Here is a 25,742-nt window from a genome sequence, read left to right as displayed (position 1 = left end):
ATTTTCCTGTCATTGCCTCTGAAGGCTGGGGCTGGGCTTTACTTCCATACATTACACAGTAAACGTATTTAGCTGATGTGTATGAACATAGACAAATACACATTTTTAAGCATGTAATTAAAATTACTTCAGAAAACATAACATGAAAATATTGTTCCTTTATATCATTAAATAAAGTTCAACTGAATCTCAGAGAAAAAAAATTAATTTTGCTCTCTAAGGAAAATGATTTCAATTTTAAATTTAACTTAGCATGAAAGAATCTACCTGGTTATTTATTTCCTTTCACTGCTTCCTTCCCATCACTGTCAATAATGCCAAAAATTTACCACATATTTAAAGACCATAAATTCAGAACCACAAACTTCTACAGCATTATTTTTAAATCCATATTTTTCAGTTCTATGCCTCTTATCATTGTGCCTATATCCACAATGTTACTTTAAAATTAAGGAAACTACTGATTTATCACATTTGGTAGAAGTGCTGTGTTTAGTCTCTTACCAGCACATCATGTACCAGAGCTTGGTATGTCCACGTGTGGTGTAAAGGCGTTGCCAAATCGATGTTTCTGTCCACAAGGACTAATAAGGGCCTTTGGAAGCTGCAAATGTATGGCAGAACATTTATATAAACTTGACAGCAATGTACATATTTAGAACTTTCTAGTACTTTCCAGTGTATCGTATTAACATGAACAGCTGCTGTTAAAGCTGTGTAACACGTAACATTTCTACTATAGTCAGTTATAGATTCTAACCAATGTTTAATGCTAGATTTTAAGTCTTAGAGGAATTTCTTAAAGGAAGAGAGCTATACAAATACATTTACAAAACACACACACACACACACAGACACACATATTTGAAACAGTTTCTCTGTGTAGCTCTGGCTGTTCTTGAACTCATTTTGTAGCACAAGCTCAAACTCATGGAGATCCAATGGCCTCTGCCTCTGCCTCTTGAGTGTTGGGATTAAGAGTGTGCACCACCATCATCAGGATACAGAATAATTTTTAAAAGCAATTGCTTCTCTGTTATAAAGTGCAGACTTTTTTAAAAACAAAAACAAAAAAGTTATAGGTTTATCCAAATGTTTGATAGTTTTATATTCTAAAAATTACATTTTTTCCTACAAATATAAACACAAATTCAAGAAAGTAGATTTCTAAGGAGGGCCTCATTATAATATAAAAAACAAAGATACCTGCCACAGCAGTAACTCCTCACCTAGTGGACAAGGGGCATGCCATCTCATGAACTGTTTATCCATCAGCACAGCTTAGGTGTGAGGGCAACAGAGGCAGTGTGTGCTTGCCAGGCGCCACAGTGCTCGTGATGACTGGAGAGGCATTCCTTTACTAGCAGCACTCGTTACCTTCCCAAGTCTCTTCTAGCTGTTCATATCAGCTACACTGGCCACCTCCTGTGCAAGGAGCACCTAAGCACCTCTTTACCCCATAAGCACGGTCAGTGAGTCTTCCTAAGTGCACTGACTCAAGGCTAAGTATTAGTGATCCCCTCACTAGTGACTACAGTTTATGATTCCAGAGTGGCAAGGGAGAAAGATGGCTTATGGCAAGGTTTCTTAACTGTGGTACTGCTGACATTTGCTCATTATGGTTTGTCTGGCACATGGTAAATTTAGTTATTACAAGATGTTTCTATACATGCTGCAGTATACATCACTAGACTCTAGAAGCATACGGCTGGTTAAGACTACTAAACATGGCATATCTGTGAAAAGCAGAATAAAAATGGCTGGGATCCACTAGTCTATGGTTGGATGTAAACATATTTAACACCCATCCAACAAATTGCTAATTAAAATAACTGAAAATAGGTGTTGGAGAGATGGCTCGGCTATTAAGAGCACTGTCTGTTCTTCCACAGGTCCTGAGTTCAATTCCCAGCAACCACATGATGGCTCACAACTATCTATACTGGGATCTGATGCCCTCTTCTGGCGTGCAGGCAGACAGAGCACTCATATAGATAAAAGAAACAAACAAAATAACGCAAAATATATCCAACAACTTATGATAAAATGTCATAATACTATGAGACCAAATTTTAAAAAATTATCCTACTAAATAAAACAGTGTGCTTTTATTGGTTCCTCAGCCACATAATACATGGTAAAAAGGAGACTGCTAAGTAAGGTATGAAAAGCAATCAGTGAGAACTGATGTGTCCGCTCTGCTTAATTTGAAGCAATATGAATGATACTTAAGAACATCAAGGAAAGCAGAGGAGGGCACAGATAATGTGAGAGCTGATAAGGTCAAACAAGTAAACACAACGGCAGCGTGAGCTGCAGACAGGAGCAGTTCATAAGGTGAAGAAGTCCTCAAAGTTAGAGTATATGAACAAGTAAATGTTATTTCTATACATAATTTCTGCCCCCACAGGCTTTACTAATTAACCAAAACTGTAGGTAAGAAGTCACTTTACAAAACTCTCTCCTCTTTAATTAATTCTTAAGACATTTCAGTGAGTTTCTTTATGTCACTAATGTTTACTACTGTTAAGATTCAAAAATTGGACCGGATGGTGGCAGCACATGCTTTTAATCCCAGCACCTGGAAGGCAAAGGCAGGTGGATCTGAGTTTGAGATCAGCCTGATCTACAGAGCAAGTTCCAGGACAGCCAGGGATACACAGAGAAATACTGTCTCAAAAAAATGAAAACAAACAAACAAAAACCAAAATGTACCTTTGGCATTACTTGCTTATGCTGAATGACAGAAATAGCTTGCAAGTTATTAATATCTTGAATATGAAAATTGGAAGAATACAAATTTTCACTTATTATAAAAAAGATGAGTGATAGCTGAAAGGAAATAGCTTCAAGCCTTGAAAGCCATGTAAATAGAAAGCATTCTAGAGATGGAAACATACAGATATTTCTACCAAAAGAAGAGCTATGGTATTTATTTATGTTTCAATTTAAGTCAAAAATCTTCGCTCTGATGCCAGATCAAAAAGTAAGAAATAGTTCCCTTTTGGTACACGCAGTCTTACTACACGAAGAAAACAAACAAAAACTCTTATTTTACTTCAAGTACGTTAACAGACATACATACCTGAACTGGCCAGTTCCAAGTGGATCACCTGTAAAAAGGCTGTTTCTTGCATCTCTCAGATTTTCCCGAAGTTTCTTATCTAGTTTCTGAAAATCAAATTTTAGATGAAATATGAGTACTTTTTTATAACGTTATATAGGGAATCCAATGTGTTTCAGTTACATAATCAAGGAACTTGGGTGCTCTTTACAAAGTGGTAATTCTAAAACCTAAATAGCTAAGTGTTTTAATTATTTCAATGCCATCATAGTTTGCATTTAAGAGAATCAATTTTTGGAAAAAAAAAAAAGGTGCTTCGGTCCTGGTATCACTGATAAGCATTCTTCAGTACAACCAACCCTCTCTTAAGCACGAAGGGAAGAAGAAAGGCTGGTCGAATGGGTGCGAATAAAGCAACAGGTGCAAGCATGGCCTCAGGAGCTCCGAGATGGAGGATGTGAGAAAGTCAGCTCCACCGGGGCATGGAGGCAACTGAGCCTACAAGTATCAGTCTTTTTGTGCCATGTACACTTAAAAGAAAAAAAGAAGAAATTCTTTGGTTTCCCTGATCCCCCTTTACATCTTTAAAGGAAATTCTCTTTAATTCAACCTGAATATTAAAAATGTTTGTTGTTAATAAGCACTTGCTAAAAAGGGCTGAATATAGTATAATTTAGGGGGAAAGTAAGCGTAAAATATGTAAAAGCACATGTCACAAAGTGCAGTGAGGACTAGGACAAGCACACGGGATTAGCAATTTACTCTACTGCAGAAATATGCACAGAGGCAGCCTTTCATTTTGGGGTAACCTCAAAGTAATGACATATCTGCCATTGTTACTTCATATACAACCCCAGCAGGCAGACTCCTTGACAGAGGCACCTGATGCACTTATGAGAGCAGTTCACACAGCAGGATTTCCCAGGCAAAAACTCACCACGGCCACCATTTCTGCTGCTGTTCCTCTTGAGCAACGGATGATGGGAACAGCACCTATTTTAATAATAAATGTTAGCAATGACTTGGCTCTTAATTAAAATGTATGCTTTAAATTAGCAGATGTCAAGATGCATTTCAGGCTAGATACAAAAAGACTTAAAAATCTGAAGAGTGAAAACAAGGTTTTAGAAATTAATATCTCCTTAAGAAATAAAAAACCAAAAGAGGGACATTTTAATATGGAGGTAATCAGTGTGACGAATATTTTCAGTGGATGGAGTAAATCAGCACTTGGACCTTCTTAACAGTTTCAAAGGATGACTTTACCCTCTATTCACAGAACTTAATTCAAAATAAAAGAATAAAAAGGGCTTAGGGACTACAACAGTTTGGGACTACTTTAAAAATAATTTAACAGGGGCTGGAGAGATGGCTCAGAGATTAAGAGCACTGGTTACCCTTCCAAGGGTTCTGAGTTTAATTCCTAGCAACCACATGGTGGCTCACAACCATCTATAATGAAATCTAATGCCCTCTTCTGGCATGCAGGTACAAATGCAGGCAGAACACTGTATACGTAATAAATAAATAAATCTTAAGAAATAAAATAAAGGAAAAATAAATTTAACAGTAATGACTGTTCTTCTTTTGTAATATCAACTCAAAAGAATCACCCTAACCAAAAAGAACAAAAGGAAAAATATACAGATTTAGATAGTCATTTGGACAAGGAGGCTGCAATCCCAGCACTCAGAAGGCACGGCAAGACGGTGGAGATCCAACATAAACTTAAGCTACAAAGGAAGACCCTGCCTCTGAAAAACAAGCAAACAAACAAACAGCAGCAACAACAGCAAACTGATGACATCTTCTGACAGTTTCCTACCTACTCTGTAGTGTGTATGTAAGGCAAAAATTAGATATTATTAAGACAATCCTGAAAATTATTTTCTGTACATCTTTGTTCCAATCTGTTTTAAAATACAGCACCACTACTACTAGCAATAACAACGCTCATGCATGCCATAACCATAACCACAGTTAAAGGCTGGAGATTACATAGGATGGAGCCAGATAACATGCCTGCAGCAAACACAATGGCTGCGGGTACAGCACTGCATCCAGGGCTTACTCAGTTCAGCCTCAACTTTCACACTGCAAAACCCATCAACCTGACAAACAATCAGCACCGGAATCCACTATAGGGACGTGTGGACATAGGCAAAAAGCTAGAGTGAGGTAAAACTTGAAAAAAATGGGGATACTTGGCCACAGAGAAATAATAAACAAATTTTACTGCATCAAAACCCAAAGACCTGTGTTTGGGGCTAAGATGTAAAGAGCTGTGAAAGCGAGGAACTCAAGAATTTGTACAAATTCTCCTCATACATCTGTCTAAGCCCTACATACAATTCAAGTGGTTTTCCTTCTTTTATTTCCACTTGTGAAATAGAGTTTATTAATCTATGAAGGTCATCTTAATAGGTTTTAGGTATTTATAAAATCGAAATTGCAAGTAATTTTCTGTAAAGATCTATTACTAAAGTATAAAATCATATATTAGATAGTAAATACAATGTAGCTGAAGTAACTGTAGATGACTCAGTGAAATGTAAGACATGATGCCGAGTACCATTTTATGTTAAGTCCAGTATATTCTAGAAGCTTTCGCATTTGTCTGAAAAACTACCATGCACAAACCTTTCTACTCAGAAGTACATTTGAAAGTTTTTATGATGGAAACACAGAAAGTAGAAAATAGCCAACAACAGGTTGGAACCATTGACAAACTACTTAAACAGTACACGAAGGAGCTGCAGCTACCACTGATATCTAAGGACGTAACTGAAAAGGTCTGCTGAGCTGGGTACGTGATGAGTGTCTGTAATCTCAGCATGTGGGAGGCTAGCCTAGGCTACTTAGAGAAGGCCAGCCTGGGCTTATAAGAACTCAGCTCAAAAAAACAAAACAAATTTGAATCCTAACTCACAGGGAATAGTCCTATGTTGTTATTAGAAGAAGCATTTTATTTTACTATTATAGAATGCATGCTTTAGCTTGACTTTAGAGAGCCTCTCTGCATTCAACAATATTAAAGCAGTATTATAGCTAGATGCAGGAGTGGACAACTTTAATCTCAGTACTTAGGAGGCAGAGGTAGGCTAATCTCTGTGGGTTCAAGGCCAGCCTGGTCTATACAGAGAGATGCAGGACAGCCAGAATTATGTAGTAGGATCCTGTCTTTAAAAAAAAAAAAAAAAAAAAGTTACAGTGTGTAATATGTCAAAATGAGTTGTTAAGTAATTTGTTACCCTGAAGAACAGATAAATTTAGTCACTTACCTAATGTAACAAAAAAACAGAAGAGGCTGTCAACAATAGTGTCCATAACAGTTTCCATTTCTGTGTCTGTGATGTCTGGCCTATTAATGGCTAAAAAAAGGAGGAAAAAACAAGTAATCAAAATTTACATCTTAACGGAAGGATACAAGAGATGGGATAACAATTGAGATGTAATCTGAATAAATAAATAATTTAAAAAAGAGCAAAAAACCCAAGTGTTCTCAGGCTGGAAAAAATTTTTACATCTTTATGAAACTTGACCATATATAACAATATTTAGATACCAACCTGAATTATAAAATAAATATATAACGTGATCAACGTAAGAGGAAAGCAGAAACTAACTGGACATATCAAAGTACCTAAGGAAAAGTGTGTCTCACCAGTGAAGATAAAAACAGCAATTTCACTAGGTAGTACAAAACCCAAGGAAACATGCTGTCACAAGGTGTTACTGTCAACTAGCCAAACCAGATGGAAAGGCAGCACAGAAATCACTGTGATGAGCATTAGCTCTGGTCATTCTGTCAATCGTCTGGCACTAGTAAAATCTCTCAGAAGTCCTTGGGTCTACACTGCAGCTCCAGGTCTATGAACAGGAAGCTACCTTAGCAGCTGCCAACTGTCCATCAGGAATATCACCCCAACTGGTAACATCAAGCTTCCTTGTGTCAAATGATTTCCATTTGACTGAGACAAGACATCTGCTTACTTTATTGGATAAATATATCATCAATCCATTAAAATTAAGAAGTAAAAAGACAGGAATGCAAATTATACCCAAAGTGTCACTGTGTGTGTGTGTATTTGAATGCTTAAGGAACTTCATATTTATTACAAGTTTAGTTATTTTTAAATTACTTAACATTTGGCCAGTTTTGCTTAGTATCTTATAAATTACCTAGACTGGCTGAATTGCTTTTAAAAGAAAAGCAATGTACCAAATTTATAAATGCAATGGTAAGTGCTTGATGAGACATAACAGCGAAGTTTTCTAACTCAGGTTGATAAGCTGGACTGACAAGAGACCAGTCTGGTCAATTTAACTGGCCAAGGAAAAAAGTATAAAGATGCTTGCTTCTATTTTTTTATCAGATTTACAAATAAAATTTCTGTTTAAGTTAAAGGCTTAAGGGAAGCTAGGTTTCAAACACAAGTTAGGTGCTAATTAGTCTGAAAAATCAAGGAACTGCAAATAGACTTCTGTGAATAACCACTGCTATTGGTAAGCCTTTGGAAGGCTGAGGCAGGAGAATCCCAAGTCTGAGGTCACCTTAGGCTACAAAATAAGACCTTGTCTCCAAAACAATACATAAATTTTTTTCTTGTAATTTTTTCTTTAATTTCAGTAAGCAAACATATCATAGATCTCAATGAAGGCAAAAGAAAGATGTTGTCTTTTCTCAGAAGCTCACAATTTGGACCCAAATTTAAATAAGTACAGAGAAGTAAAGTGTGTTACTTTGTCTAGGGCCAAAATACTAAATACTTAACTTTGTCCTGCACGGAAATACTGTCTTACTTGGCATGAGCAGATCACTTGTGCACACTGTTCTGGGATTCCTAGCAGGCCAGAGAACTGGTACTTAATTGAATTACAAAACAAACTTATTATGTTTTATTTATATATGACATACTTTAATTTGAGGCTTGCTTTTTTTAAAGATACAACTGTCAACAAATCTGGAGTCACTGTTTTCTTCCAGGACATCATTCATTCTGTCAAATATTACAGTGATTTGTAAAATTTGTGTTTTTACGTACCACGATATGAAACAAGCTCCTTATTTTGATTACATAATACAAACATGTCATCTTCCAAAGTAATGAAATTGAGATACTGGTCAAAAACCTAGAAACAAAGAAACAAAACAGCTTATGAACCAATTTTACATAAAAATTTAGTTTGGCTGAATCACCAAATGGCATAAATAGGAAAATTATAATTTAATTAAATATAAAAAATTTAAAATTAGCTGGGTGTGGTGGCACATGCCTTTAATCCCAGTACTTGGGAGGCAGAGGCAGGCAGATCACTGTGAGTTCGAGGTCAGCCTGGTCTACAAAGTGAGTCCAGGACAACCAAGGCTACACAGATAAACCCTGCCTCAAAAAACAAAAAACAAAAACAAACAAACAAAAATATGCAATTTTTTACAAAAAGGGGATTAAGAGTAATAAAAACAAAACAAAAACACTTTAAAACAGTGAAAACAAATTTGGGGCAATAAGAAGAGTGACATTTCCAGAAACCAAATTTTTTAAAATTTCTTTTTAATGTATAGAAATGTTCTATCTGAATATAAACCCACAGGCTAGAAGAGGCCATCAGATTCCAGTGTAAATAGTTGTGAGCCACCATGTGGCTGCTGGGAATTGAACCCAAGACTTCTGGAAGTGCAGACAATGCCCTTAACCACGGAGCCATCTCTCCAGCCCCAAGAAATCAAAATTTAAACAGATATAAAAAGTAAAACTGTGGTTGTGATGGGAATGGATATCCCTTTGAAGGAAACTACAATTACAGTCCTCAACTCTGCAACCATGTGTTCTTACAACCACACAGTAGCTATTTCTGCAACATAAGGTTTATATATGTAGCAGGGAAGTTACTACAGATTTTTACAAGTATAAACTTTTAAAAACTTTCAGAGGCTGGACAGATGGCTAAGTGGTTAAAAGGCCAAGCTGTTTTCCCAGAGGGCCAGAATAAAGTTTTCCAGCACCCATATCATGTGGCTCACAGCTGTTTGTAACTCCAGCTCCAGGGGATCTGGCACCTTCTTCTGACTTCCACATTTGTACATACATACATATATACACACACAAATAAAAATTTTAAAGTATTTTTAAAAATCTATTCAAAAGATACTAAATTTAATCCCAGCCCTTGGGAGGCAGAGGCAGGTGGATCTCTGTGAGTTCAAGGCCAGCCTGGTCTACAAAGTGAGTCCAGGACAGCCAAGGCTACACAGAGAAACCCTGCCTCAAAACTCCAAAAAAAGAAAACAAAACAACAACAAACAAAAAAAAAATAGAAAAAGAAAATAAATTTAGTTCAAAAAATTGAAAACAATTCCTATATTTTTTTGTGAAATTAATGAGAATTTCTATGCAAAAACACAGAGGAAGGAGCCTTAAGAGCTACTCAAAAGTGGCAGTGGGCTATACCCAAGTCTGAGATGCAGTGAGGGTGTATATGCAAATGCATGTTTCATCGTTCCTGCCTCTACAGTCCCTGCACCTTCAATTGCTGTCCTCTCAAAATTCAAGAGGCATGCACAACAGCGGGGTAAAGCCAGGGATTTATCCAAGAAAGGGCCTGTAAGTGATTGGAAGCTGACTAAGATGTCACTAGAATGCTGGCCTTCTGTACATTTTCATCCTAATAGTATACTCTGTGGTCTCTTTAGACCTGCTTTCCTAAATACGAAAAGATTTGGAGATGATGTGGTGACCGACTGTAGTGATTACAGATAAGACAACGCCAATGTGATCACAAGCCATGCACAAAAAACTGGCAAGTTAATTCTAAAATGAGCTACAAGGATCCCAAGAATCTCAACCTGAAACAAATCTAAATCTCCTTTTCATTTCTATCTCACCAGTCAGAACTAGAGTAGTAAATTGTTCCAGTTTGCTTTATGTTTCCTAAAATAAGTTAAAGACAGTTTCAATGAACTTGTTTTTAAAGAAGGATGTCTAATTCTGTAGGCTGTTCTGGTTAGAGGTGAACAACTAGGAGCTTTCAGACATTGCTGAGGTTTACATTAGCCACGTTTCAAGCAAGTGCCTCTTACCTTGGCCACCTGTGTCACTGCGCTAGCCGCCAATGCTCTTACCTTGGCCACCTGTGTCACTGCGCTAGCTGCCAATGCTGCATTCGCAATGTCTTCCAGTTTACTTCTTGAAATCGCAGAAATAAAATTTAAATAATAGGATTCATAGAGCTGATTTCGAAGATCCTATAAATATAATCAACATGTTACTTTCACAGTAGAAAGGGTGCCATGAATAAAAGTGCTTAAAGCTAAAAGCCAGGCTTCACAGCATATGACACACATTTGAAACAGAGGACATGCAAGTGATGAGAGAAGTTTACTCTGGAAGAACACAGTAATGACATGCCAGATAATTGGCCACTGAGATTTATCTTAATTATTAATGTTGTGAAAGCATATTATCGACCAAATCTCATTAGCTACAGTACAGCACATAATTGATTCGAACTGCCAAGGTGCAGTTTTCTTAAGACTACATAGTATACAGCACCATGAGACATCCCCTTATGGTCTGACTGCTGTTTTTAGTGTTTTTCTTGTCTTACTGCTCTAAAAAGTGGGTGTGTCTTATGGTCAGATACATCTTATAGTCAAAAAGATATGGTATTATACACCTGATAGGTGTCTAGCATCCTAAGAACTCTACGAAGCTAGGCTTAGTGGCACACGCATTTACTCCCAGCATCAGGTAGCAAGGCAAGAGGACTGCAAATTGGAGGCAGCCAAGGGCCACACTGTGAGTCCCCGTTTCAAAAATGAAAGAAAACTAAAAAGTATGCTAACAACTCAGTCATTAAGAAGACAATTCATTCACAGGTACTCTGGTGCCTCATATTTGACCATGTCCCCTGGAGGGGGAGACCTGGTGGCACTCAGAGGAAGGATAGCAGGTTACCAAGAAGAGACTTGATACCCTATGAGCATATACAGGGGGAGGAAGTCCCCCTCAGGCACAGTCATAGGGGAGGGGAATAATGGGAAAATGGGGGGGAGGGAAGAATGGGAGGACACAAGGGATGGGATAACCATTGAGATGTAACAAGAATAAATTAATAAAAAAAAATGTATAAGCAGTTTGAAAATGTAAAAATAAAGTAAAATAAAATAAAATTCAAAAAAAAAAAAAAAAAAAAGACAATCCAATTTACAAGTGGGTAAAGGAGCGTCAGGTGAGTGCGGCATGCAGCCAATGGTGAAGGCAGCAGAATCAGGAGCTCAAGGTCATCTTCACTACATGGTGAGTTCAAGACCAGACTGGGCTACATGGGACCCGGTCTCAATTTTTTTTTTTTTTTAAAGAAGTAGGCAAAGGATATAAAGGCATTTCTTCAAAACAATGAAATAAGTATATTAGTATCACTAACCGTAAAAATTTGAGTAGTAACTACAATGGGATTATCACTTTATATCCTTTAAGGCACAATGAAAATATCAGAGATAGTGCTGGTCAGGACACGGAGACAGCAAAACCCTTACACAGCTGGTGGGAATATGGGATGTGGCCATTTGTCAGTTTGTAAAAAGGCTAAACATGGCTCTTGCTCCTCTATTCCTCCTCCACTCTCTTCCTCTTCCTCTTTCTCTCTCTCTCTCTCTCTTCTGGGTGTCCCTCCCTCTTTCCTGGTCTCCCATGATTCTATAATAAAGTTCTCCATATCATAAAAAAGGCTAAACATGGAGTTATTATTTGAATACTCTGAATTCTATTCCTGTGTACTTCATGAAGACAAGAAAAATGAAAACCTATCTAAACAGAAACTTGTACATGAATGTCTATAGAAGAATTATTCATTACAACCAAAATGTAGAAAAACCTAAAATGGATAAATAAAATTTAACATACCCACGCAACAGAGGATTAGTCTATCATAAAAACAAAGTTCAGATACATGTTACAGTACAGATAAACTCTGAGAACATGAAACTAAGAAAAAGAGGCCAGATTACATACTACATGATTCCATTCCCATGTAAGACCTGAATATATACGTGGAATAAAAACAGAAAGTAACTCAGACGGGAAGGAGGAAAAGGTGGGGCTAGAGCCGGGGAGAGGCATTTCTTTTTGAGGTGGGAAGTATGTTCTAAAGCTGACTGTGGCTATGGCTACACAATTCTGTGAATACGTTATATTACATATGAGAGTTATGTTGAAACAGAGATGGCATTTAAAAAAGGAAGAGACTAGTAAACAGAACCCATTCAATTGGCTTTGTAAAAAATAAAGGGGAAGCTGGAAAATGAGGCTAATATTAACATAAAATGTATGACTTTTCTTTTAAAAATGGGAATAGCAACTTAATGTGACAGCTGATAAACACAATGTGACTTGTGGCAGCCACTAATGAGATCCTACCCAATACTCCTCCCCCACTTTCCTGGCAAAAAGAGTTCAAAGGTTCTTTGGGGTGGGAATAATCTAATTATTAGCATCCAGTCTTTCTTGCAGCTAATTCTACTCAGTGAGACATAAAGGAGCCCTCTGCGAGTTTCTAGAAAGACCTAACTTTCCAGGTCAAACTCAAAAGTCAGGAGTGGCGCAGCTCATCTGCAACCTTCCTGCTTACAGCACGTAAATGCACACTTCCTATTCTCGGGCCTCCCATTACCTAAGGAAAGGAGAACTCTGCCTTTCAAGCCAAACAGTCAGGCTTTCTATTTTCCACTTTGTCACTGTTGTTTGTTTTGATTTGGTCTCAGCACAGATGGGCCTCAAAACCTGTCCTGTAGCCAGTCTTCAACCAACAATCCTCTTGCATCAACCCTGAGTGCTGGGATTAGAGGCAGGCTCCAGCGGGCTCCAGCAGTTTCTTTAGTAAGGTCAGACTTAGTATTTACTGATACAATGCTTCTCCAGCCAAAAATATAAATCTACTCTATTAAAATTACAGGATAGTATCAAAAACCAAAGTGGAAGATGGCAAAGGGATTTATGATTCTCCCAAATGAACATCTAAGTTTGCTGGTTTTTTTTAAAAAGTCTGTATTGATAGTAAAACAATCAAGTAATTTTAAGTTTTAGATAAAGTAAGAATCCACTCATCACCTGGCACAGTCTGTCAATATTTTCTTCAGTTGGCATCACAAAGTACACTGCAGGAACATCTGGAATTGGATCCCGGTCTGAGTGCAAAAGGCTGGAAGACAGAAAGAACAAGAACAAATCACTTTTCCCTCAGGCACTTTTAAAAGAGTAGTTCTCAAGTGGAAGTCAGCAGCTCAGGGTCCATGCTCTCAGCACGCCTATTACTACTGGTCACTTGGTTAACCTGGCCTTTGCCTTAGAAAGACAAAAAGAAATTCACGCTTTGCATCAGGGATATACATGTGTAGGGTCATGTCTTTTTCATTTTTCCCCACCTTATACATTTGTAGACCTTCTTATGGCCAGACATTCCTTTATCACCACCCTCTTGAAGAGCAACTAAATACATTCAAAATCACTTTCATACAAATACAGGGAGAGGATGAGTGGAGGAAAACAATGCTGGCTCATTTGAAAGAAATGTACAAATTTTAGCCCACACAGATTAGGCACCATTTAAGACTGAAAAGTAAAGGAAAATTTCCTTGCAGCCTGATATTTAACTCTGTGTGTTGCCTTTTGTTTTTTGCAAGATGCTATGGGTAGAACCAGCACATGCTCAGCACACATTTATACAGCTGAGCTATAACTCCATTCCAATCTGCTGCTTCCTAAGTGAACGCACAGATTATTATCTAAGAATCTCAAAGATGACATGCTAAAGTTTTCTCCTGGTGATTCTGGAAGTATTTTCATTTAAGAATCTCAATTTCACATAAAAAAATCTATTTGTCATTTTAATATATTGGTATAAAACTTATGATAGGAGATATTACTAGCATTCTACCTTCAGAACTCCTTAGTCACCTCTGTATTCGACAAGAATGAGAGGGATCATGCTGCCAGTAGAGATGCATTTAGAAGTCCCACCTGTCCAGATGTCACTCCTAGCAGTGACAATTGGTTGACGGCAGCAATAGGCTGCTTTCTTTGTGTGCTGTCAGCCCAACTGCCTACATGGTATAAACGCAATTCTAGAAACCTGTGGTTACTATTGTCTTCAAATTGGTCCAAACTAGCTTGCAGAGGATAAAACAACTGAAAATTTTTCGTCAGAGGCCGCGCTGTCAGGGACTGTCCGTGGCTGTACAGCCTTTCCATGCTTTGGTGACAATAGTGCCATGCGTCCTCTGCTCTCAAACTGGCAATCGATCTTGTTACCCCTAAGTATGGAGTTAGATCTCAATTCTATTTGTCACTGCTGAAGCCACTGAGTCATTAGGCAAACAGCACAGCATAGCTAAAGCCCTGCCATCAACTAGCTGTCCAACTATGTGGCAATCACATTTTCTATGCCAGTCTGTTCAAAAGTAACAAAAAGACGTTAAATGCTTAGTAGTCAAGACAGCAAAGATTTGATGGCCATTACTTCATTTCGTCAGTTACATGCTCACAGTACTAAAAAACTAATTTAGATTCTTTTAAAGCATAATTAAATTAGCCAAAATCCTTTTAGAGAATGAAGAGTGCCAAAGAGCGCTAGTTGTTTTTCTTGAAAGATCAACCAAGTCTACTGGAAAATGAAAAAAGATTTAAATTCTGGAATTATATAGCCTCAAAGTAAGACTATTGTTAACCTCAGGGTTCCATGGGTACTATAATTTTAGTTTTCTCCCCAAATGGTCCTTGACTTTTAAGGTGACCAAGGAAATTTTTCTCAATGAGTTTGAAAATAAATGCCACTGTCAGAACTATGTTAAAACTCACAGATGCAGGGTGATCCCCATGTCTCTCAGCTCCCTCACTGACAGCAGAGGAGAGATGATATCTTGGCCAAATCTGTCATAAATTAGTACCTTTAAAAAAGCAGTTTGTTTAAATGTTATTATTAATGAACAATCAACTGAGAGCCCACACTAAGATAACACTGAAGTGAATTCTACATAGTAATCATTATACTGTATTCTTATCCATGTTCAGTTTAGTATTTCCATCACTACCCAAATGCCCATCCATAGTTATATTATTTAAAACATTATCACCTAGCTTTAAATAAAGCAACAATTTTAGAAACTTCTTATAAAATATTCTAAATTTAAAAATCAGACTGTAACTTCTTTATTTTAACCTTTAATAAAGAACTCTTAACACACAGCAAATTCATTCTTATTTTTTCCTAATTCATATATATCCTTTCTAAGAACATGTAAGGCTGAGATAAAAAGTTAGCCCCCTTTAAAACTAAAATTCAGGGCTGGAGCGATGGTTCTGTGGTAGGAGCACTGCCTGCTCTTCAGAGGACCCGGGTTTGATTCATGGCACCCACACGGCAGCTCACAACATCTGAAAACTTAGTTGCAGGGTCTCCGTGTTGGCTAATTTTGTATGTCACTTGACACAAGCTGGAGGCACAGAGGAGAAGGAGTCTCAGTGGAGAAACTCTAAGACAGGACCCAACCTCCTTCACTGGTCCCTGCAATCATCAGACACATGGTGCATACATATATACGCAAGGAAAAACCCATCTATATAAAATAAAATAAAACCCCTAAAATAGAACAAGTTCCAACACTATTATGAAAATTTAGAAATTTAAGCATCTTAGGTAAACAAGGTATTGACTTAAGAGTTAAGACCAGGGCTGGAGAGATGGCTCAGCAGTTAAAAGCAGTGGCTCCTCTTCCAGAGGAGCCAGGTTCAATTCCCAGCACCCACATGGCAGCTCACAACTATCTGTAACTCCTGTTCCAGGGAATCCAACACCCTCACACAGATATACATGCAGTCAAGACATCAATGTATATAAAGTAAAAATAAGTAAACATGTAAAAGAGTTAAGTCCCTATCCCAGATGCAGTGCTCACACCTGAATGGGGCACCCAGGGGCTGAGGCAAGATTGCAGCTGACTCCAACCTGGGATACAAGCCCACGATAATGTCTTAACAATGAAAAAAACAAAAACCCCAGATAAAGCAAACTCCTTCTCAGCACTGCACATATCCTATACGAGCCTCTTGCATGCTACACATGCTATGTAAACAGGTATAATGTTTGGGGAATAACAGACAAAAATATTCACAATTTCTGATTAAAATAGAAATATACTACTAGTTTTATATTTTCAAGATTTTCTTCCAATCACTATCATCTCATGGATAAGAAAAAGCCTACAGCTGCCACAACAGCAGCTCTTACCTTCCACACTGGTTCTCCAGTGCTGTTTTTAACATGAGGCACATTGAAATTCAACATCCGCTTCAGAGCCACTGAAAAGAAAAGTTTACATCAGTTATTTATAGTAGGTTTTTTTTTCCCTCACTATAAACAAAATGCATAAATAAATGCTAACAAAATCAACTAATGACATGACGTGATGTGTAAAAACTAGGGTCAGATCTTTAAGATAATTTCATCAACAGCCAATTCGCATCTGTTTGGGAGCTAAAACAAAAACAAAACAAAACAGGCACCTGTCCCAAAAGCAGCTATGAAAGCTGTTCAGGGAAAAGCACTTTGGGGTCTGGGAGTACAGCTCAGTGGCACAGCACTTGCCCAGGACACAAGTTTGATCCTTAACATTGTGGAAAAGAAAAATAACAAAAAACTCATACTCCTGAGAAAGCATTGTTCTGTTTCTTACACAAATACCAAAAGAATCTGCTTTGATCATGACCTCATAACAGCCTTAATAGCTAACTGTTACTGCTGTCCACTAGCTATCTGGCTGAAAGCATAAAGAACAATCTTTATAAAAACAAAGACTATGGTGTGCTTAATTGTTTCATATGGAAACTCATTATAGTAGGTTTATTTATTAGCTACTCCAGAGTATATTTTACAGCCAATAAACCCACTGAAAGGCTATACAACTTAATTATTTTATAGTCCATGGGGAAAAATAAGACTTCATAATGTAGAAGATAACTGGTGATTGAAGGTATCTACTTTCAAAACCCACAGCAACCAGGCTTTAAGTGTTACAGTATTTTGTGGTTTTTGTTGCTCACCTGTTCATAGAGCACGGTATATAAAAACCATTTTCTAAGAAAAATAAAACTCTACTATGCTGGTTGGTGCTACTTCTCTGTGTGATCATGTGTCAGTGTAACATTTTTTTTTTTTTTAATTAAAGATAGAATCTTAAGTCAGTCTCAAGTACCTTGTGTAGCTGAAGATGACCTTGAACTTCTAATGTTCTTGCTTCTACTTCCTAAATGCTGGGATTAGAGAGGCATTTTCTACCACAGCCCCGTGTTTTTATGCTGGGATCAAACCTATGACTTCCTGTACGCAAGCACTTGAAATGGAGATGGCCAAACATTCAAGAAAACGTAGAAATCAGATTATTTGAGACTGACTACCAGCACTCGGGAGGCAGAGGCAGGTGGATCGCTGTGAGTTTGAGGCCAGCCCAGGCTACAAAGCAAGTCCAGGACAGCCAGGGCTACACAGAGAAGCCCTGTCTTAAAAACCAAAGAAGACTGACTACTCTGAAATCTACTTTTTAATTAATGTTTTAATTTAGAGACAGGGCCTTACTATATAGCCCTGGTTGCCGTGGAACTCACAATGCACAGCAGGCTGTCCTCAAACCCACAGAGGTCTGCCTTCCTCTGCCTCTCGAGTGCTAGGATCAAAGATGTGCTGCCACAACTAGATACTATGAATTTTCTTTCTTTCTTTCTTTTTTCTTTTCTTGTCTTTTTTTTTTTTTTTTTTTTAAGTTTTTTGAGACAGGGTTTCTCTGTGTACCCTTGACTGTCCTGGACTCACTTTGTAGACCAGACTGGCCTCGAACTCATAGCGATTCGCCTGCCTCTGCCTCACGAGTGCTGGGATTAAAGGTGTGCGCCACCACCGCCTGGCTCATTATTTTTCTACTTTGATTTTTAAAAGCTTTTGGACAGTATGCAATACAGAATAATCTACAATGCAAACTACAAATATAGTACTATATAATACACAACAAATAACCTGACAGTATATTCATCCATTGAAAGAACTGTTACTAAACACAGTTCGAAGTAGGTAGGTAGGTAGGTAGAATGCTGCTCAGCACACTCTTGTCATCCCCATCAGAACCTCTTTGAGGCACCAATATTCCTTGGATGCTCAAGTCCTTCACATTTAATACTAAATCTTTGATAATTAAAAATAAATAAAATGGCTTAGTGTTTGCACATAAGCTAGGGGAACTCCTTTAAGTCACAGCAGATTACCTGTTAATACCCAGAGCAATGTCAAATGACAGGTTGTTCTACTGCACTGTTTAAGGGGCAATGACAAGAAAATGTCTATATACATTTAGTATGGGCACATTTTACTTATAATAGTATTGATTTGATATTGTTTGAACCCATGGTTGCAGAAACCATGGATACAGAGAGCTAAGTAAAAGAGGATGTTTGTGTATGTTTTTACATTTACTTACTTACTGTGTGTAGCTGTGTGCACGCACATATGTCATACCATGTGTGTGGAAGCCGTAGGACAATTTATGGGAGTTGGTTCTCTTCTTCCACCATGTGGGTCCCAGGGATTAAACTCAGAGCATCAGGTTTGGTGGCAAGCACCTTTACCTGATGAGCCATCCTGCCACCCCAACCTGTATTTTTTTCCCTCTGTAAAATGTTGGCACTACAATAAATATACATTACCAACAACTTCTGTTTACTTCAGAGACAGAGGTTATAGTACTATTATAAATATACAAATAAATAGCACAAACCCAGTGCTTCTGGTTTCAATGTTTCATTGGTGCTCTCCTCCCACATCCAGGCAAGTGTACATATTCTTCTAAATACACAAGAAAACCCTGTTCCTAAATGCTGATCATATTCTTTACTCAATGACAAGGAGGAAGAACTACAGCCCGTGCTGCCATGTAAACTGGCATCTGGCATTCTCCAGAGTTAACAGATGTTACTTCATCTCATGATGAAAGACCAGAACAGTAGATAATTTCACATTGTCTTGGCCCGATTAGGAAACCTTCTCCAACTCCAAGCCTTGGCTAACTTGTTCAGACCATTTTGATACAAGTAATTTGTTAATGAAGCACATGGTGCATGTTTAAAGAATGATAAAAGAATGCAATTCTATTTCATCAAAGTTTAGTGAGCCAGAGCTCAAATCACTGCTTCTTGTGGACATGACACGCTAGTTTTCGTTACGGGCCCTGAATACATTACCCTAGAGTTCTACACTTGGATGAGTAAACGCTGTCATTTACATGTACTATTTGCTCACTCGTTCATTCAACAAATGTTTCTTGAGTGCTTACCATGTGCTAGATACTGCCCTAAGGACAGGGAATCACAAGCATGACAACGGGTCAGATAAAAAAAAAAAAAAAAAAAAAAATCACCTATCCTTCATGCAGTCCTCATTATCTACAAAGTCAATAAAACATGCAGTATATGGGAAAATGATAAATGCTGGGAAGAAAAATGGAACCAGGAAAGGAGAAAGTGAGGTGAAATATAATTTTAAATAGTAATTAGGAAGGTCTCCTGAGAAATACACACTCCAGTAAAGGCCTGGAGGAAGCAAGGGAGTGAGTCACATGAGTTACATTGAAAGAAAATTCTACCAAGAGGAAACAAATACAAGGGGCAGAAGAGTCAAGGAGATCAAGTTAAGCAGAGACTAGTTCATCTGTGGACTTGGAGATCATGTTCCTTTACCATATTCAAATTAAGAAGCCATGCTTGGGATGGGTGCTATCTGGAAAAGAACAAAAGGCAACAAGGCTGTAAAAGCAAATAGTACAGACAGAAAGTTATTGTAGAAATTCAAGGAGGGCTGTGACGGGGAGAGCAACAGGTACTAGACAGTTCAGAGTAAAACTGACATGATTTATTCACAAATTTGAATTGAGTTAAAAAATTAAAAATTAAAAAAAAAAAAAGAAAGGAAAGAAAAGAAAAATCATGTGGAGTTTTACATGAGCAACTATACTAACAAAGCTTTTGATATCAAGTGACCTGAATTCAGAATAGAGGGCTTCTATCCATGTAGACCTGGGAACCACCAGCTGTGGTGGGTTGAATGAGAATGGCCCCCTTAGGCTCAGAGGTCTAAATATTTGGTCATCAGGTAGTGGCTATTTGAAAGGATTAAGAAGTGTGGCCCTGTGGGAGGAAGCGTGTCACGGGAGGTGGGCTCTGAGGTTTCAAAAAGCCCACTTCAAGCCTGAGTCTCTCAATTCCTGCTGCCTGTGCATCTGGATGGACAACTCTCAGCTACCTCTCCAGCACCATGTCTACCTACAGGCCAACACTCTAGCCACCGCGATAGTGGACTTAACCTCTGAAACTGCAAACAGGCCCCAATTAAATGCTTTCCTTTATAAGAGTTGGCATGGTCATAGTGTCTCTTCACAGCAATATTAGCCCAAGATACCAGCATACAGAATACTGAAAGCTAAGGGGCCAGATGAAATCACAGCAAGAGAATAAGTAATTGATACAGGCCGTGGAACACTGAGAAGTAAGGGATGCGAGTGAGAAGCTGATGTAGGAACAGAGGAGGAAGCAACTTACTCTGACTGTAGGTTGGAAGCTAGGAATAAGAAGAAAGTAATGCATAAAGCTTTCACAAAGAAGGTGGCACTTGAGGGGACAGAGGTATTTCAGGAAGACAAATCAAGAAACAGCAGGCTAGTCAAGACCTTTGTGCCTTAGCTTCTTCATCTGTAAAACGAAGAGAACAGAAACCACCTAAAAAAATAATAAATTCTCAGTGCACGAACTGTCATCTCAGCTATTCAAACTGACTGCAAAGGGCTTTGTGCCAAAGCATCTTCTACCTACAATACTTGAAGACTGATAGTCCTAAATAGTACCATCAGAAATCAAGAAAATGCTACTTCTACTGTTGTGGCACACCAAGGATTTTGTTCTCAAAATAAGAAACGTTCCACTTACAGTACAAATTTAATACCTGATGCAGCACAAGATATATATATATATATATATATATGTTTATATCCAGTTAAAGACAAAATGCAATATTAGATTTCAACGTTTTACAATGTCTGCATATTAAAATATACTGTTGTATAAATTCAATTTTTAAAAGGCTCCGTCTCATCAGGACAGTTTCGCTGGTGGTAGTAAGACCAAATTCATTTAGTTTTATTAAGCTACATAGGACCAAAACCTCTAAAAGATGAGATTCTATTTGCTTGCAAACGAAATGAATTATCAAGCATTCCCTGAATCATACTTGGACTTTTCCATAGTTAATGTGTGCTTTTTTGTGTCTGACTGGCTGTACTAAATGAACCTATTGAGAACTGTAAAGCACCATTCCATACGCTACATTCAAATTTATTTTTTTAAGGGAAGGAATCAGGCACAGTTCAAATCCTTCTGGTGTGTTGTATCGATTGTAACCAATTATTTTTCATACAAATAGAACAATTTCAAGAGTATTAAAATATAAATATTATTTATAGCTTATCGCCTATTTCTATTCTCTTTGGAAGTTTCTCCACAAGTAGTATATAAAAATCATTTTATACACACACACACACACACACACACACACACACACACACACACACACACATATACACACCCGTATAAAGCACTCTGTGGGGCCTGTCTACATACACCAAGTTACTAGAGTTGCTTATAAGGAAAATCGGAAGTATCTCAGAGGGGGGAAAAAAAAATCAAAAGCCAAGGAAAGAAACACTTATCTTTACATTTTACTTTATAAATAGGTGTGCAAATATGGCTTACTTAGTATACAACTATTATACTACTTTAAGATTGCTAATCTGTCAAACAATCGAAAAGGAACGCTGTTAATTAATGTGTCTGCCATTCTTCAGTCCCTTCCAGAAAGCTGCAGAAGTCATTATCACCTGGCATCTTTCTTCAGGTTCTCTCAAGCTGGTCTAAAGAAGGCATAATTTAAGGAGCTTGGAGAAGACCACTTAGATTCTGTATTAATGGCGCAAGTGTCGAAAACGGGTTTTAAGAACGTTAAAACTGAAAGTGAAAACCAAGCCAAACTGGGAGACTTGAAATACGAACTAACACAAACCTAGAGACCTAGCTAAGGGACAATATAGGAAAGAAAACACCAGCTGACAGTTCTTGCCGTGATGGCCTTCTGAAACTCAGTAATTAAAAATAAAATTAAATTAAATTTAAAAATACTAGCAAGCAGCCAACTGAACCCTCTTCTCTTATAGCACCGGCCAAGGCTGTAAAACTTCAGGCACTGCTTCTCCACAACTTCCAAGTAGAGCACTTCTTGAAGCTCAACTCCGACCTGTTGGACAACCCAGAGAAGACGCCAGCCAGCCAGGTCGTTGCCCAGGCACCAACCTCAGAGAAGGAAATAACGAGTACCTGTTTGCCTCTCCCGAATACTTCCAGTTGCCGCCATCTTGCTTCCCACCATACACCGCCCGGCTGGCACTGGGAGCCCGAAGATGACGTGGCCTTACCTCCAGCCCCGGAAGCAAAACCTGGGGGCGGGCCAAGAGGGAAGCGACCCACCTCCTCAGTCCCTGCCCACGCCCTTCGCCTCGGACATTGGTGCTTCCCGATTTCCCAGCGCATTTCCGACCAATCGGGCCAAATCCTGCGCTACTCTTAAAACACTCCTATCGGAGCGGGGGGCGCGGCAGGGGCGTGGCTTAACGCTAGGAAGCTAATTGATACTGCGGTTTTCATGAGGTTTAAACCCTCCTAAAAGTTACAAGACTAAAGGAGATACTGGAAACTGCGTTCTCTTGATTCCCCTGACAGCAAGCATCTTTTTTCTGAAAACAAAAAATTACTAAGAATGTGGCAATTTTCTCAGTCCCATTTCGTAAACAAAATGTCCTAGCTTTATGGCTTTGGTCAGCTAGGGCATAAAATCATGAAAAATGGTGGCAGAATTTCCTTTCAGTAGTGCAAATTAAAAGTCACCATGGCTTTGGGCAGAATTTGGATGATCACAGCGAGGACTGGTACATTTTAAGCCCCGTGATTATGAAATACACCCCATACCGACCGCTTATGTAACAGATTTTATTTGTGTCAAAAATAGTTATACAATGACAACTTATATCAATTCAGTGACTCCAACGAAGACAATGCATTAGGGGTTATTTTTAAAGCAATTCGATACTGAGATGAAATCATACTATTAAAAAATTGGCTTTCAAAATTACACAAATAAAATTATTTTATTTTTTAAATCAAGATTGCATTTTTACAACAAAGACATGAGACATATTTGACAGATTAAAAAGATGCTTATTTTTTAAAGTTACAACAGGCTATCTTATTTTTTAAATCACCAGTTAATACCTTGGCCTAGAACCAGATTCCTTACAAATAACATCATCTTTTTATTTTGTATCTAATTGACAGATGCATTAAGTCAAGTAGAATGTTTACTGGGGTTTTCTTCACTGCTATTACTAATATTTTAAAAGAATCTCCAATGGCCTAGGTGTGTTACAATGAAAACTATTTCTACCCTAAGGGAGTACTCTGTATTCTAGTATACATGGACATAATGGCTTTTCCACCTGGCAAAATCTGAAGGCAATCCAACCTTATTCACCTGAGCATTCCCTAATTTACCATTTAACCACTTCAATTCCATCACAAACTCCTTCCAAGACTATATATAAGGCACACTACCGTAAAATACTAAGACAATGCTAACATCTGTAGTGTGTGTGTGTGTGTGTGTGTGTGTGTGTGTGTAGTGTAGTGTAAAAATATACCCCCACAGAAGAGTAACTACATTAAAATACTCCTGCAAAGCTAAGACCGAGAAATAAATTTATGTTCTATTATTATAATCAGAATAAGAATCATGGCTTCAGAGTGACTCCAGATTTTTTGGCTTAAATAATTGAACCACATTACTTTTATCATAGAATAATCGCCCAGAACAATTCATTTCTTGAGTCCCAAGGTCTCTCAAATCTGGGGATTAAGTAGATCTTGGATATTAGCCACTTTGATAAGATTATTAACCTTGTTTAAGACACTCGTGGGAATGGGGGAGCGAGTAAGTATGAGGGAATAAGGGGAGTGAATATAACAAGTTTCATTACATACATGAATATACACATAAACCTCATGACAGCCATTGTTTTATACAATCACATGCCAATAAAAAAGAAAAATAAGAAATATATCCGCATTAAAAGCGAATAATATCCTTATTTGATCCTTGACATAGCTAGAAACATCCAAGGGGAGGGAATCTCAATTGAGAAAATGTCTCCATAAAAATCAGGAGTGAAGCCAGGCACAGTGGCAAAGGTCTGTAATCCCAGCATTCAGGAGGCAGAGGCAGGAAGATCTGAGTTCCCGGCCAACTTGGTCTACAAAGTGAGTCCAGGACAGCCAGTGCTACATGGAGAAACAAAACAAACAAACAAAACAAAAAACAAAACCAGGATGTGGGCAAGCCCGAATGGAAGGGCCCAGCCCACTGTGTGCAGTGCCACCCCTAAACTGGCAGTCTTGGGTTCTGTAAGAAATCGAATGAGCTGGCTACGGAAAGCAAGCCATTACCTAGCAATCATGCATAGCTTAAGCATCAACACTGGCCTCCAGGTCACTCCCCTGCCTTCCTTCAATGAGGAGTGTAAGCAAAACAAACCCTTCGAGAGCTGCTTCCTGTCAGTGTTTCCCCATAGCAGTAATAATACTCCTAAGATACATTCCCAAGAAGTTGTTTAGTTGATAAGAGCACTTCACATTAAATGGCATAAAAGCACTTACTTAAAAACCTTCATGTACATTTTTACATTTTTAATTTAAATTTTTGGTAGTTTTGTAAATTAAACTCAAGGCCTTATACATGCTGAGGGGAACCACTCTACCACTGGGTAATGCCCCTGGCATGATGTGTTGTGGTTCTATTTGAAACAGACTGACTTATAAACTATTTATCAGCACACTATCTGGTGCATGGTAGGTGTAGAGTATATCCCGATATTTCAAAGTAGTCAAAATCAGAACTTGAAAACTGCATCACTTTCAAGGGCTCCCAAGTTTCCTAAGTTACAGATGTGGTCACTCACTGAATGTGCTCTCATACTTACACTACATTACCTGAATTATAACAAGTAGGCATGTTAGCTGGGCATGGTGACGCACACCTTTAATCCTAGGACTTGGGAGGCAGATGCAGGTGGAATGTGGTGAGTTCAAGGCCAGCCTGGTCTACAAAGCAAGTCCAGGACAGCCAAGGCAATAGAGGCCCTGTCTAAAAAAAAAAAAAAAAAAAAAAAGGCAAGTCGATCAACAGTCTACTTCGTACCATCTGCTCATCCACACGTTAAAGCAATGTCACTGGGAAAGGACCTCGCCATCATATTCCTCTTTTATATAGTGTTTTAACATGAATGTACAAGTTCCAAATACTTTCAATATAATTAGGGAGAAACATAAATGCAGACCACATGGACCATGCTAGTGCTAGCTTTTTACTTAACCAAATATAAAACTGTTCCTTTAAAACGTAATGTTAAGAACTATGCTATGAAGCAGAATGGGATCATAATAGGCGTGAAACAATAACACTGCCGTTTCTCTGATAAGCATCAAGTGTA

The 25,742-nt window shown here is 38.1% G+C and overlaps 1 protein-coding gene across 1 annotated transcript in view; it reads right to left on the bottom strand.

Moving 5' to 3' along the window:
• The window catches only part of Scfd1 (sec1 family domain containing 1), a 63,347-nt gene extending 40,673 nt beyond the window's left edge, over window positions 1–22,674 (bottom strand). The window contains exons 1-10 of the mRNA XM_051145777.1: window positions 22,522–22,674; window positions 16,349–16,419; window positions 14,920–15,008; window positions 13,174–13,264; window positions 10,188–10,310; window positions 8,110–8,197; window positions 6,346–6,435; window positions 4,002–4,057; window positions 3,086–3,171; window positions 505–604 (exon numbers count right to left, since the gene is read on the bottom strand). Of these exons, the coding sequence (XP_051001734.1) occupies window positions 505–604; window positions 3,086–3,171; window positions 4,002–4,057; window positions 6,346–6,435; window positions 8,110–8,197; window positions 10,188–10,310; window positions 13,174–13,264; window positions 14,920–15,008; window positions 16,349–16,419; window positions 22,522–22,573 (846 nt within the window). The 5' untranslated portion in view covers window positions 22,574–22,674. The remainder of the gene's footprint in view (window positions 1–504; window positions 605–3,085; window positions 3,172–4,001; window positions 4,058–6,345; window positions 6,436–8,109; window positions 8,198–10,187; window positions 10,311–13,173; window positions 13,265–14,919; window positions 15,009–16,348; window positions 16,420–22,521) is intronic.
• Window positions 22,675–25,742: the final 3,068 nt, after the last annotated feature.

This window comes from Acomys russatus, chromosome 1, assembly GCF_903995435.1.
Source record: "Acomys russatus chromosome 1, mAcoRus1.1, whole genome shotgun sequence".
In the NCBI taxonomy this organism is placed as follows: domain Eukaryota; kingdom Metazoa; phylum Chordata; class Mammalia; order Rodentia; family Muridae; genus Acomys; species Acomys russatus.
The sequence above is the reverse complement of the archived record's forward strand: the minus strand, read 5'-3'. Positions and strand labels throughout refer to the sequence as shown.